The following is a 15,091-nucleotide window of genomic DNA, read 5'->3' on the forward strand; positions in this document are numbered from 1 at the left end:
AGAACTAATAGTGGTCCCATAACCTATTCTTCTTCCACATTTTCTCATTTCTATTAAATGCAATAGCATCCTTCCAGTTACCCAACTTTACAACACTAGAATCATCATCTCAATCTCCATATCCTCCAGTATTGTCATTTCTTTATTTTTAAAATAATTTTATTTGTATTAATCAGCTAAGATGGTTCTTCTAACCCTCCCACCTCAATTCCCCTCGCCCAATTGAGAACCCAAAAACTAAAACTCATTATATACATATATAGCAAATCAAAACAAATATCACATTGGTCATGATAAAAAAACTTAATAATAACCTATCTCATTCTGTACTCTTATTCTTTTATTACTTTATCAGGGTATAGGGTAGAATATTTCATTAGTCCTCTGTAATCCTGATTGGTTATTACCCTAATAAAGATCAGCACAATAGTATTCCATCTCATTTATATACCATAAGCTGTTCATCCCTTGTCCAATTTATGGGCATCCCCTTAGAATCCCATTCTTTGACACTTCAAAAAGAGCTATAAATATCTTTAAAGTCTGTTTTACTTAGCATTAATCCTTGCCTCAATTTATCCTTCTAATTCCCCTCCCTCCTTCTTCCTTTTTCATCCTATTTACTTGTGGAATAAAATATGTTTCCATACCTAACATTTTGTGTGTCTATTTCCTTCTTCTGAGCAGTTCAGAAGTGTCAGTAGCAGCCCTGATCTCCTTCTCCTTCTTTGTTTAAATGTCTACTTGTGTACCTTGATTATAGAAGATAGTTTCCCCTAATTATCCTTCTAGCTCCCTCTCCAGTGTGTTTTTTCTTCCTCTCCCTTTCTTTTCTTTTCTTAAAGTCAAGACAGAGTAGAACCACCTCTAGACTTTGTCTAATAGAACTTCTGTTCATCCTGATGTTAATAGGGATCAGAGATGACACATTTATTAACTCCCCTCTGAATATAAACAGTTTGTTCTCATTTAATTCTTTGGCATTGTTCATTTATATTTACCTTTTTATGTTTCTCTTTACTCCTCTTTACAGTTTGTTCTTATTTAATTCTTTGGCATTGTTCATTTATATTTACCTTTTTATGTTATTCTTTACTCTCTTTACTCTCTGTGTTTGAACTTCAAAATTTCTTGGCAGCTCTGGTCTTTTCATCAGGAATACTTGAATGTTCTCTATTCCATTAAAGGTCTATCTTTCATACTATCATACTCAGATTTGCTAGGCAAATTATTTGAAGCTGTAAGTCCTGTGCCCTCTGGAATATTATATTCCAAGCTTTCCACTCCTTTTTGGTGAAGGTTGCTAAATTGTGTGTGATCCTGATCATGGTTTCTTGCTATTTGAATTCTTTCTGGTAGCTTGCAGTATTTTTACTTTGATCTGGAAACTCTGTTTTGACTCTGATGTACTTGAGAATTTTTATTTTGAGGTTTCTTTTAGCAGATGATCAGTCTGTTTCTATTTACCCCTCTGGTTTTAAGAGATCTAAGCACTTTAAGGTTTTTTAAAAAATGACATGTAGCTTCTATGTTTTCAGCTCTGCACCTGAAATCTGAGCCATACCTCTGTTATTGTTGCTGCTGTTACTGGCTTCTAAACTGTCTCATTTCTCCATACACAACCCAGGGCCTCCCTATAAGGAAGTCGCTGTGTAAAGATCTCCTGGCTCCTCCCTGTATCTGTGACCTGAAGAGGATAGAAAGCAACAAAGCTTCCAGATTGCATCTATTGAAGAGCTTTCATATGGATCTGGGACCTCCTCTCTGTCTGTTTCCCTATGCTAATCTTGGTTGGACAAAAGACTTACAATGACTGTTTTTAGGATTTTTCTGTCAGAATTTAGTCTGTGTATTTTCTAGACCAGCTTAGATGAGTTTGTAGATGGGAACTAACTTTCATTCTACCATCTTGGTTCTCAGTCTTACTTCCACAATCTATCTCACATCTTTTCCTTTCTGCTCATAACCACTACCCTGGTTCAAGCTCATAGTCTCTCACCTGTATTATTGCACTGGCCTCCTAATTATCCTTGCTATCTCTAGTCTCTCTTTTCCATTACATCTTCCCTATGGCTACGAAGTTGTCTTTTCTAAGACACAAATCTGATTATGTCAGTCTCTTACTCAAACATTTTTAGGAGCTCCATTAAATAATAATAGAATATACTCAGTCTGGTATTTAGAGCCCTCCACAATTTGGCGTCTCCCCATATCTTTCCAGTCTTATAGTACTTTCTTTCAGTTACTTCCTATTCCTTGGACATCTTTATTCTTTCAATTTTTGTCTTTCTTTATATTTTCACTGCTCAGCACAGTACCTGTCATACAGCAAATAATTAATAAGTGCTTATTAACCAATTGTCTGGCAATGATTTTACACAAGTGCTCTTCCATGTCTGAAATGCACTCTTTTCTCACCTCCACTTCCTATGGCACCTTACTTTCTTCTAAAGCTCAATTCATGGATTACTTCCTAAGAAGATTTTTGCCAAATTCCCCCTAATTTTTATCACTCATTCCTTTTTGAAATCACCTTGAATTTAGGTCTTAAGATCACAGATCTTAGAACTAGAAGGGACCTTAGTCCAGGCCCATCCACTTACAGGGGAGGAAATTTAAGTCCTGAAAGGCTGACTTTATCAGGATCACATAGATCACAAATAGCAGAATTGGAATTTGAACTTGCACAAAATCTGTATTTCATCATTTATGTAGATGTTGAATCCTTATGTTTTACCGTGCCCCAGTAGAATGCAAGTTCCCTGAAGACAGAGGCTGGGTTGGTTGGTTAGTTTCCCTAGCGCAGTGATTTGCAGGCACTAGGTGCTAAATAAATGTTTGTTGACTTGAAATTGAATTAAGGCAGACTCCAGTGAAATAAAGTGTGCAGATGCAAGCAAGCAGTTTGAAGCCCATCCAGCTATACTGAGGTCTCTGGCAGCCAAGACCATTAGTCTAATTTGCCTTGAGTAGTAAATTCACTTACAAAGAAAACGAGCTGTCACCTTATGCTAAAGGCAGAATTACCTGGTGTCAGAGCCAAAGGATGGAAGACATTGATTTTGGCCCTCAGCAGAGCATTTCCCAGAGAGGAAAGGGTCACCTGCCAGAGAGCTAAATCTTTCCTGTCTCCAAGCAAACGGTCAGCAGTTTGTACCATTGCTGGGGAAGGGGTGGGCATACTGGGCTCCAAGAATTGTCTACCCTGGCACTTTTCAGAGTTCTCAGCTGAGCCCCATCCTTGTCAGAGACTGCAGAAAGCCTGTTCAGTAAGATCTTGGCCTCCATCTTCCAAGTTCAAAGCTTAAGATTTACGTGTGTGTGGGGGGGTACACACTCCCAATTCCTATCCTATACTCCATATAGGCTATAAGGAATTTACCCTGGGTCACATGTATTAATGACCACAATGATTTCACAGGACACTAACTCTTGGCCATATATATTCTCCATGTGTACATTCTTGCAACCAAATGCCCTTCCATACAAAGCCCCCACAGGTATGTTTCTCTTTGGGTGTCCCTATCTGTTTCCATTTTTCCCTCTGATACTATGTGTATTTATAAGATAATGACCTCAAAGTTTATGAAGCACATTATTTTTTTTGGGGGGTGCTACTTTTCTCACTCTGTCATTTCATAAAGTGTTTTTGATTTGAACTAACTGTGTCTTTAAGCTGACTATTAAGGGTAAACACATTGGTGGGGGCTCATTATCTGGAATGTTTAGATGAAATGAACCCGAGGTGTACTTTGAAGTTAGGGGTAGTTATCCACTAAGGTTCCTAACCTACAAAATGGACTTCTAATTCTTGATTCAAGGAACTAAGTCTCCAAACCTCTTTTTCCTCCTGAGGCAATTGGGGTTAAGTGACTTGCCCAGGGTCACACAGCCAGAAGTGGTAAGTGTCTGAGATCAAATCAGGTCCTCCTGACTTCAGGGCCGGTGTTCTGTCTACTTACTGCACCACCTAGCTACCCCTTGGTCTGCAAATCTCAACTCTCATTTCTATTATTTACTATGTTTGTGATCTTGGAAAAGTCATTTAACTTCTCTATTTCCCTCTCTAAAATGAGGAGACTAAAAAGTGGCTTCTAGCTCTAAACTCCATGATCTTGGCTCCCTGTAACCCGCTTGTCTACCTGTACTGGTGAGCTCAGATTATCTGTTCCTTTCTGCCTTACTCCAGCACTTATATTGAAACTTAAGAATGGATCTCCTAGAAGTTATTAACAAGGGGCCTCTAGTCCAGTTCTAGTTTTGTCATAGCTTGAAGGTGACCCAGGGTTCTCAAAGAGGTGTACACCCAAACAAAGACAGGTTAATGTCCAAGTGTGGAACTATGCACATATTTATACAATTGCAATCACACAAATTCACAGCCCTCTATAATTATACCCACATACTGATATACACAGAAACATACAAATAAAGAGAGGTACATACATGCTCTCTTTCCCAAGTCTCCTGGATGCCTTTTTTGTCTTTGCTCTTATAATATGAGTGAGGACTCAATGGATATGGCCAAAACCATGGAAAGGGGTCCACTTTCCTGTCCTTCCCTGACCCACCCATGATACACAGCAGCTCCTGGTTTCCCTGTTGACATTTCAACAGGGAAGTTCATAGCCCTCACCTAGTGGTTCTGACACATTGCCAAGTTCATGAGCTATGTGAAAATAAATAAATATAAACAAATACAAATCTAAAATGCAAAAATCTAGTCTTGGCCTTATGCCAGAGTGTGACCATGCTTGTGGCTGGCCTAAAAAGCCCAATCACCAAGTGGCAGTGCCAATCACCAAAATTGCTGACTGTTTAGACCAGTTGGTTTCTTTCTGGGGAGGTTAGCAGGCCCTCAGTGGGGCTTCACTTCAGGCCTCAATGAGCATTTACAAAGAAACCTCCTCTGGCCTGGGAAGGGGGGGATGCAACCTTGGGACTACTTAAAAACCTTGAAAAGGAAAGGATTGGGACTCTTACCCTGGAGAAAGTACACTGTACCTGGAGGTCAAATCCATTATCTTGTGAATTCCTCTTTATTTATTTAGGCAATGATTCTTGGGCTAAGAACTCCAAGGCCTGTGCTCAACTAAAAACACTTGCCTAATTTGTAATGATCTGTATTCAAGGAGGTCAACTCACTGGCTTTCAAATCCATTATTTGTTTCCTGCATAATTCAATCAACAAATAGTTACTCATGATGAATGTTGGAGGGGATGTGGGAAAACTGGGACACTGATGCATTGTTGGTGGAGTTGTGAATGGATCCAACCATTCTGGAGAACAATTTGGAAGTACACTCAAAAAGTTATCAAACTGTGCTCTTTGATCAAGCAATGTTACTACTGGGCTTATGTCCCAAAGTGATCTTAAAGAAGGGAAAAGTATTTATATATGTAAAAATGTTTGTGTCAGCCCTTTTTGTAGTGGTCAGAAACTGAGTGGATGCCCATCAATTGGAGGATGGCTGAATAAGTTGTGGTATATGAATATTATAGAATATTATTGTTCTGTAAGAAATAACCAGCAGGATGATTTTAGAAAGGCCTGGAGAGATTTACATGAACTGCTGCTGAATGAAATGAGCAGGACCAGGAGATCATTATACACTTCAACAACAATATTATATGATGATCAATTCTTTTTTTTTTTATTATATATATATATATATTTTATAATATTATCCCTTGTATTCATTTTTCCAAATTACCCCCCCTCCCTCTATTCCCTCCCCCTGACGACAGGCAATACCATACATTTTACATGTGTTACAATATAGTCTAGGTACAATACATGTGTGCGAATATCATTTTCTTGTTGCACAATAAACATTAGAATCCGAAGGTACATGCAACCTGGGCAGACAGATATTAGTGCTAACAATTTTCATTCCCCTCCCAGTGTTTCTTCTCTGGGTGTAGTTACCTCTGTCCATCATTGATCAACTGGAAGTGAGTTGGATCTTCTTTATGTTGAAGATTTCCACTTCCATCAGAATACATCCTCATACAGTATTGTTGTTGAAGTGTACAGTGATCTTCTGGTTCTGCTCATTTCACTCAGCATCAGTTGATTTAAGTCTCTCCAGGCCTCTCTATATTCCTCCTGCTGGTCATTTCTTACCGAGCAATAATATTCCATAACCTTCATATACCACAATTTACCCAACCATTCTCCAACTGATGGACATCCATTCATCTTCCAGTTTCTAGCTACAACAAAAAGAGCTGCCACAAACATTTTGGCACATATATGTCTCTTTCCGCTCTTTAGTATTTCTTTGGGATATAATCCCAGTAGTAGCACTGCTGGGTCAAAGGGTATGCACAGTTTGATAACTTTTTGGGCATAATTCCAGATTGCTCTCCAGAATGGCTGGATTCTTTCACAACTCCACCAGCAATGTATTAGTGTCCCAATTTCCCCACATCCCCTCCAACATTTGTCATTATTTGTTCCTGTTATCTTAGCCAATCTGACAGGTGTGTAGTGGTATCTCAGAGTGGTCTTAATTTGCATTTCTCTGATCAGTAGTGATTTGGAACACTCTTTCATGTGAGTGGATATAGTTTCAATTTCTTCCTCTGAGAATTGTCTGTTCATATCCTTTGACCATTTATCAATTGGAGAATGGTTCGGTTTCTTATAAATTATGGTCAGTTCTCTATATATTTTGGAAATGAGACCTTTGTCAGAACCTTTGTTTTTAATGATGATCAATTCTGATGGAAGTGGCCATCTTCAATAATGAGATGAACCAAATCAGTTCCAATTGTTCAGTAATGAACAGAACCAACTACACCCAGCATAAGAACACTGGGAAATGAGTGTGGACTACAACATAGCATTTACACTCTTTCTGTTATCGTTCGCTTGCATTTATGTTTTTCTTCCCAGGTTATTTTTACTTTCTTTCTAAATCCATTTTTTCTTGTGCAACAAGATAACTGTATACATATGTACACATATGTTGTATTTAACATGTACTTTAACATATTTAACATGTATGAGATTGTCTGCCACTAGGGGAGGGGATGGAGGAAAGGAAGGGTAAAGTAGGAACAGAAGTTTTTGCAAGGGTCAATGTTGAAAAATTACCCATGCATATGTTTCGTCAATAAAAAGCTATAATAAAAAACCAGTTATTCAACACATCTAAAAGTTAAGTTCAATGAGGATGAAATGGGGTGCAGAGAATGATGCTGAAAGCCTGTTCTCCAGGATGCCTCAAGTGATGGAGGCAGAAAAGGCCCAGAATAGTGTCATAGACACAAAAGAAGCAAGTAACAAGTTAAAGACAGAAGTCATAAGGCTAAACAGGAGTCACTGCCCAGTGAATACTAGAGATAGTAAGTAATAGGAGGTAATAGAAGGACATGAGTGAGGAAGACTCTTGGAATGGGTTGGGGCAATTGAATAAACTGAATTTAGTATATATTCCCACAAGTACAACCATCTTCACACATTATTAACACATATTTACAATTAATACATTATACTAGACTGACTGGAGTTAGAATATCTGAGTTTTGACATGTACTAACTGTAATGATGAGCAAATCACTTAACCTTTCTACAACTCAGTTTCCTCATCTGTAAAAACAAAGAAAAAAATTGTATTTCTTACTTTACAGTGTTATTGTGAGGATTAAATTAAATAATGGATGGAAAGTGTTGTATAAATCTTAAGACATTACAAAAAATAGTACATAAAAGGTAATTACAGAAAATGTTACATTTTATCATGATAAAGAACAATACCACTTCAGTGATCTGATATTGGAATGAGGACTTCACTTGTTCAAAAAGTACCTTTTTCCAAGTAACTAAAGAGGCTGCTATTTTAACCATTTCGGATGAAATTATTTGGAAAATTTATTGTACATTATCCAACTGCTATTCTGGGTAAAGATTTCATCACCAATTGACTTGCTAAAACTAGAGATTCTAGAGTAAGCCATGGAAAAATATAGCATTATAGACATAGGAAACAGCCTGTCCAAAGATATGAAGTATGCCTAGTTTAGAAATAAGTAGGCAAATTTAACTGAAGTATAGAGTGAGGAGGAAAGTGATACACAATAAGCCTAGAAAGGTGGGTTGGAACTAGATTGTAAAGGGTTCTTAAATACTGAAATGAAGAGTTTTTACTTTAATCTAGAGAGAATGGGAAGTCACTGATGCTTCTTGAGTGAGGCAAAAAATAGACTTTAGGAAGATGATTTTGGCAGTTATGTAGAATTTTTATTGTGGGGGGACAGCTAGGTGATGCTGCAAGTGGATAGAGTGCCAATCCTGGAATTAGGAAAACTCCTCTTTCTGAGTTAAAATCTGGTCTCAGATACTCACTAGCTGTATGACCCTGGACAAATCACTTAACCTTGTCTTCCTTGGTCTTCTCATATGCAAAATGAGTAGGAGAAAGAAATGGCAAACCACCCTAGTATCTTTACCAAGAAAATCTCAAACGAGGTCATGAAAAATCAGATATGATTAAAAAAGTGACTGAACCACAAAATAATTTTTATTGGAGAACAGGAGACTAGAAATTTGAGTCTAATTAATTAATAGGGTATTACAATAGCCCAGGTGAAAGCTGAACTGAGAGGGTGATGATATGAGTGGAAAAGAAGAGATAGGTGGAAAGATATGCTTTTGAGGTAGAACTGACAGGATTTGGAAACTGGACGTGGGAGGGTGAAGGGGAAAAAGAACTTAGGATGACTTTCAGGCTGCAAACATAGGTGACTAGATTATAGGGATCTCCATAAAAATGGAGCAGTTTGAAGGAAGGATGAGTTTAGCAGAGACCGTTTGGTTCCATTTGGGACATCCAGTATGGCAGGCAGTAATGCTGCACATAACCTCCTCATCTGCTCCTTTTTTATTCCCCATCAACCTTTAACTATGTTCAACCTGAGAATTCTCTCTGGGAAGTTCTCACCATCTTGTTCCTCTTTTTGGCTCTGAGCTTCCAAGCATCACCGACAAAAATCATTCTATAACACTGATTTCACTTACCACAAATCCATGCTATCCAACTCCCAACAGACAATTGCTATCCTTCTTTATTAACTCCCTATCCCATTCCCTATGACTGTTTCAACCCTTTTATCCTTTTATTATCTTTTTTCATCCAAGGTTTAACCTTTTGTCCTATCTCCTGAACACATACACAAACACACATTTCCCATATGTGCAGCAGGTAACTTAGCCATGAACTCACTGACTATCCCTCCTCCAACATATCTCTTTCCTGGACCCTTCCCAGATTCTTTTTCCACCGTGGTGTAATGGAAAGGACACTAATAAATGCCCAGTAATGCTTGATGTATTCAGACAAGAGCTCCATCTCTCCATCACTCCCATATTTCTATGCTATCTCTTCCTCCACTGGGGCAACTCAGTGGTTCAGCAAATGAAGCACTAGCCATTATTGGCTGTGTCATCCTGGGCAAGTCATTAAGCTTCTGTTTGCTTTAATTCTCTGGAGAAGAAAAAGGCAAACCACTTCACCATCTTTGCTAAAAAAACTTCATGGACAGTGCTGACATACTATAATTATGGGGTCATGAAGTGTTGGACACAATTTAATGACTCAACTACCACCACCACCACTACTTCCCTTGCCAACTCTATTAGACACCATAGGTAGATAGGTGGAAAATTATCTTCTAGGTCCTACTCTGAGACTCTCAGAAGCTGTCTTACAGGTGCTGAATTGGCATGGAGGTCTTTCTTTCATCTTTTTTTCTTTGGTCTCCCCAAATGAGCCAAAGACTGTCATTAATGAATTCAATGGTGTGGGATCAGCTGTTAGAAATGAAATCTGGATTGGTTGTCTTTCCTTGGTGTTTTGTCCTATTCTGTCCTCTCCTGTCCCCACTCTTCTCAACAAACCAGTTGTTTATATCAGAAATGCCACCTTCATGGCTCTCCCATATCCCTGCCTCATGAAGTACCTCCCGTTCATCAAGTCCAAGTTCAAATATTACCTCTTCCAAGAAACCCCACCTGGTCCCCCAAGCTATAAGGCAGGCTTATTTTCTTCAGTATTTCATGCTAGGCATCCTGGTCTAGACCTGTGATTCCATCTGTATAGGTAACTCTTGCTCTGGAAATACCCTCATGTAGATATGAGCAACTCTTATGAAATGTAGGAAGTTGTTTGGGAACACTAAGATATTAAGTGACCTAGTCAGGGTCACATAACCAGTATTAGTCAGAGGCAAGACTTGAATCTAGGTCTTCCTGTCTAGGAGGCTGGTTTTCCATCCACCATGCTACACTGTTTCTTCTATGACTCTTAATGTTTCATGTATATATATATATATATATATATATATATATATATATATATATATATATATATATATATACACACATATATGCATAGCCATGGTTTTATATACATATGTATATGTATTTGTATCTATGTATCTATGTATGTATGTATCTATCATAGGTATCTATGTATATATATTCACACACACACATATATATATATGTATGAAATAATTATATTATATATCTATGTGCATCACCAATATTTGTGTACAAAAGGACAGCTATGTGGTCTTACTGATAGATTATTGGATTGGACTGTTTGGTAGCTTTGTGATTCTCAGCTAGTCCTTTAACTTCTCAGCTTTAGTTGGCTTCTCTTTAAAATGGATATAACAATAGCACTTCATAAAGTTGTTGTGAGAATCGGATGAGATCATTTTAACTTCACAAACCTTAAATATCTTTCTCTCTTTGTGAGTTATTATGATTATCTCTCATCCCCCTTTTAAAAGCTAGGAATAGAAAACTAGGCTTGAAATCAGGAAGAGCTGAGTTCAAATCCAGCCTCAGACACTACCTGGGTGACCCTGGTCAAGCTCACTTAAAATGTTTGCCTCAGTTTCCTCAATTGTATAATGGGGATATATAATAACACCTATCTCCCATGTCAAGACACTAGATTTGTGAAGTGTTTGGCAAGTATTCAGTAATTGTGCCATTTTTTCATCTTTGCACCCCTAGCATCCAATGTACAAGTTTTTACATAGTAGCCATTTAACAAAAACCTGTCCGGTTGAAGTAGAATTAAACCATGATTAAAAAACCACTATATTAGGGTAGGAGTCCAACAAGGACAGATAGAAAGTAGGAATAGCATGAAAATTATTCCTTATGTCCTGTACTTTATTTTCCAGCCAGGCTAATCTCAGTGACTTCAGTTCCATCTCTTCAGCCTGGCTGGTCATGTTCTCATCACACTGTTATTGACAGGAAGTAAGAGTTCAGTGGTGAGGTTACCAGATTTGGAAGCAGAGGGCCTGATTTCATACCTAGGCTCTGCTCCTCACTCCCAAAATGCCCTGGGGCAAAATATTGAACTTTGTGGGCTTTAGAATCATCAAGTATAAAATGAAGAGATTGCCTTGGCTGACCTGGAAGGTCTCTCCAATGGTTCCTCCAATAAGAAAGGTGAGCTCCATTTCAAAATCACCTTTTCTGTGCTTTTGATCTTATTTAGTTTTGACCCATCTTTCATCTTCACCTTTTGCAAACTCCCTGACTATTAACTGTTAGGGTGCTATAAACTCTAATTACAAAGTCCTCAGGCCCAAATCTATGTTAAAAAAAAGTTTAGCAAATATGGCCAAGTAAATGTTTTTTTTTTCTTTTTTTTTCTTTTTTTGCTGATCTAGTGACATTGAATCACCATTGCTCGAATCTATGGTGTTCTCGGTTCCCCAAACCTCAGGCAGCTTGGCAGCAGCCCAGTACATAAGATCTCCACAGGAACACCCCAGTTCATCTATACAGTCAGTCAATAAACATTTATGAAGTGCTACCATGTGTGCTAAGCGCCGGGGATTCAAAGAAAGGCAGAAGTTGGACCCTGCCCTGAAGGAGTTCACAGTCTAATGAGAAACAACATGCAAATAATTATGTACAAACAAGCCATATACAGGGTAACTAGGAAATAATCCACAGAAGGAAGACACTGGAAAGAGAGATTGGGAAAGGCTTCCTATAAAAGGCAGGATTGAAGGAAGAGGTAAGGAGGAGGAGGGAGAGCATTCCAGGACTGGGGGACAATTGATGAGAACATAGAGACAAAGGCTCCAGCAAAGACAAGTCTCACTATCTCATTGTTCTTCCTAGGTCATTGGTTCTACAATTGCCACACTGTGAACCAAACTCTATCTACCATTACTGAGAGGGTCTGATTCTGCTCTTATCTACTGCTCACAAGCAGTCTCAGAACGGGGCAAAGGTTGATGCAACACTCATGGAGAGTTAGGATGATCGCTGCCTTCCCAGCCCCACAGTTCTATTACTCTGCTTCCTCAGTGTAGTTATACTAGCCTGGCATTTTACCCACAGCTCTGCCTTGACAGTCAAAAGTGTGTAATTGCTCAGTCTTCATCCTACTCCATCTTAGACCATTCTTCTTGGGCCAACAAATTCTACAAAGGCTCACTGATGAAAGGAACGGAAGTAAACAGGATGAAGGGACTCATTACCTGGAATACTTTGCCTTCGGCAGACCAGGGCTGTGTCTGCGCCACCTGAATCTTTACTTCCCTTTGAATAAGGACCATCATCTATAAAAGAGAAAGAGGGAAAATGGGTTGAATACAACTTTCATTTCTAAATGGGCTCCCCTCTTCTTTTAAGAAATCATCTAGTCCCATATCCACGTGACCTCAGAATGCATTATTTCATGCCACAGTTTCGGTTTGGTCCTTGGAAGAGATGGGGGATTATAATGGATTTATTTCCCTCACACTTAATTCTCCTAGTGAGAGCCAAGTCTGTCATCCTTTAAATCAGGTGAAATGGGGAAAAGACGTAAGACCATCCCTGGAGTAAGATATGCCGAAAATAGCACTAGAATGAGAATAGAATAAGATGCGCGTCTGGAATCTAACTTGCTGTGTTATTTGGATGTGGAGAAGGGAATAAAAGGCCCCAAGGCTCTTCTCAGGGTCAGCTTTTCCCTATTTAGGTCTTAAGTTTACTGGCTTAAGGGATCTCTAAAGTTCTATCCAGGAAGCAGGAATCTGGAAGACTCATCTTTCTGAATTCAAATCCAGCTTCACATACTTATTAGCAGTATGACCCTGGGTAAGTCACTTGACCCTATTTGCCTCATTTTTCCCATTGAGAAAATGAGTCAGAGAAAGAAATGGCAAGAAAACCCCAGTGAGATCATAAAGAGTTTTAAGTGATTGAACAATAACAATAAAGGTCACAGCCAACTCTGATATCTTGTGATTCTACTTATATTTTAGCCCATAATTGTGGTGGTGGGCTTAAGGATGAAGAACAAGCTAGAGGTCATTTTCAAGAATAGTTTCATACATAGACCCAATACATAACAATGTATGTAGTGACTTGAGGAGCATAAAAACGTTTCCTTGTCCAAAGATATCTCCCTTCCTGCCTCCCATGATGCCTAAAATCTCACTATTAGTGGGAAATCCATTCCTTTGGATCTTTAATGCATTCAGAATCAACAAACATCCATTAGGCACTTGCTATGTGGAAGGGATTATGATGGTTACTTGGGATACAAAAACTTCAACACAGGGCTTGTCCTAAAGAAGCTAGAGGCAGAGCAGAACTGCTATTTCTGCCATCAACTGGTATTTGCATAACATTTTGAAGTTTACAAAGGGTTCTGCTTTATATACACCATCTCATTTGCTATTCACAATCTTCCCTTGAAGTTAAGTTATTATCCCCATATTACAGATCACAATTAAGTAATTTTTTCAGAATCACTGCAACTAGGTAAATGTCAGAGGCAGGATTCAGACACGCAGGTCTCTTATTCTAAATTCAGGCATTTTTCCAAGACATCATGCTACATGAACACAATTAAGAAGTGTGGAATGGGATAGGGCCAAAGGAGAAATGAGATTCTCTAGGAAAAATCCAAACAGGAAGAGAACATATTCAACTGGAGGGATAACTTAATGGTGGACATAGCATTTGAGTTGAGCTTTGATGGAAGAGCAAATTCCAACAGAAAGTGAAAAGGAGGGAAGGTATTCTAGGTGTGTGGGATGGTGCTTTTCTTTCCCAGAGTCCCTAAATCTTGCAAGAAGTGGGACCACCTTCAGTTCATTATTATCATCTTGTGGAGTAGTTAGGATTAGCTGACAGTTACTTGAGAAGACCCTGGGAGAATGAAAGCAAAAGTTTAAGAGTCAGAAGGTAATGAGAGAAAAAGAAACATGCCAAAGACAAATCCTTCCCAGGCTTCTCTTTGAAGCTGTTTTTTAATTGTTGTGGTTGTTTGTTTGTTTGTTTTGAGACTGTCTGCCATTCTCATCCAGGTTGGAAATGCTATGGCCACTGACAGACTGCTCGTAGTACAAAAACTTTGACCCTGCTCCATGGATGATCTGGGCAGCCTAATGTACTCCCTCCCTCCCCCCACCACTCTTAGAGGTTAATTCTATCCTTACTGAAGCTTAGAACTCCTAAACTCAATCCATCCACTAGCTCTAGTCTCCACCAGTAGCAAGGATTATGGCTCTGGGCCGCCACACTTGTTGACACTGATTTCTTTTTTATGGATGCACTTTTTTGTATCTCTGTCACTTATGGACCCTTCCCCAAAAGACAACCACCACCACAACAAAACAATCTTTTCCTTGTAGCAAAGAAGTACAATTCACAAGGATCATATGCTAAGAGTTGAGAGGCATCTAAGAGCCCAAATGGCCCAACCTCCTCTTTCCAAGATGACGATCCTGCTAGAGAAGTGACTTTGACAAGATTAAATGGGATGTAATATTGCAAAAGAATCAGAGCACTGACCATCTATGAAAATGCACATCTCATTTTGTCCCAATAGTCTGCCATCTCTCTGATGAGGGAAAAGAGATGTTCTTCACCAGAAATGTAACTGTATGTTGTACCTTCTGATGGTAGGGTTCTTTTGGAAAGAGCATTTGTCCATGGCAGAAGATCTGGATTCAGTATCTACCAACTAAATGATCAGGACAAGTCATATCATTTTTTTGGCCCTCAGTTTTCTCAGCTGTAAAATGGGGATAATTCTTGTTCTTTCTACCT

The 15,091-nt window shown here is 38.8% G+C and overlaps 1 protein-coding gene across 6 annotated transcripts in view; it reads right to left on the reverse strand.

Annotated features, from left to right (window-relative positions):
• Positions 1-15,091, reverse strand: part of GRIP2 (glutamate receptor interacting protein 2) — a 272,074-nt gene that overhangs the window by 102,878 nt on the left and 154,105 nt on the right. For 5 of the 6 annotated variants that reach the window (XR_012484963.1, XM_074283820.1, XM_074283821.1 and 2 more), the window contains exon 2: positions 12,526-12,606. The exons of the other annotated variant lie outside the window; for it this stretch is intronic. Coding sequence is in view for 4 of the 5 variants with exons in the window: in XM_074283820.1 (XP_074139921.1) it covers positions 12,526-12,606 (81 nt within the window). In the remaining variant the exon portion in view is untranslated. The remainder of the gene's footprint in view (positions 1-12,525; positions 12,607-15,091) is intronic. 6 annotated transcript variants of the gene reach the window in all.

Source organism: Sminthopsis crassicaudata, chromosome 1, assembly GCF_048593235.1.
Source record: "Sminthopsis crassicaudata isolate SCR6 chromosome 1, ASM4859323v1, whole genome shotgun sequence".
Taxonomy (NCBI): domain Eukaryota; kingdom Metazoa; phylum Chordata; class Mammalia; order Dasyuromorphia; family Dasyuridae; genus Sminthopsis; species Sminthopsis crassicaudata.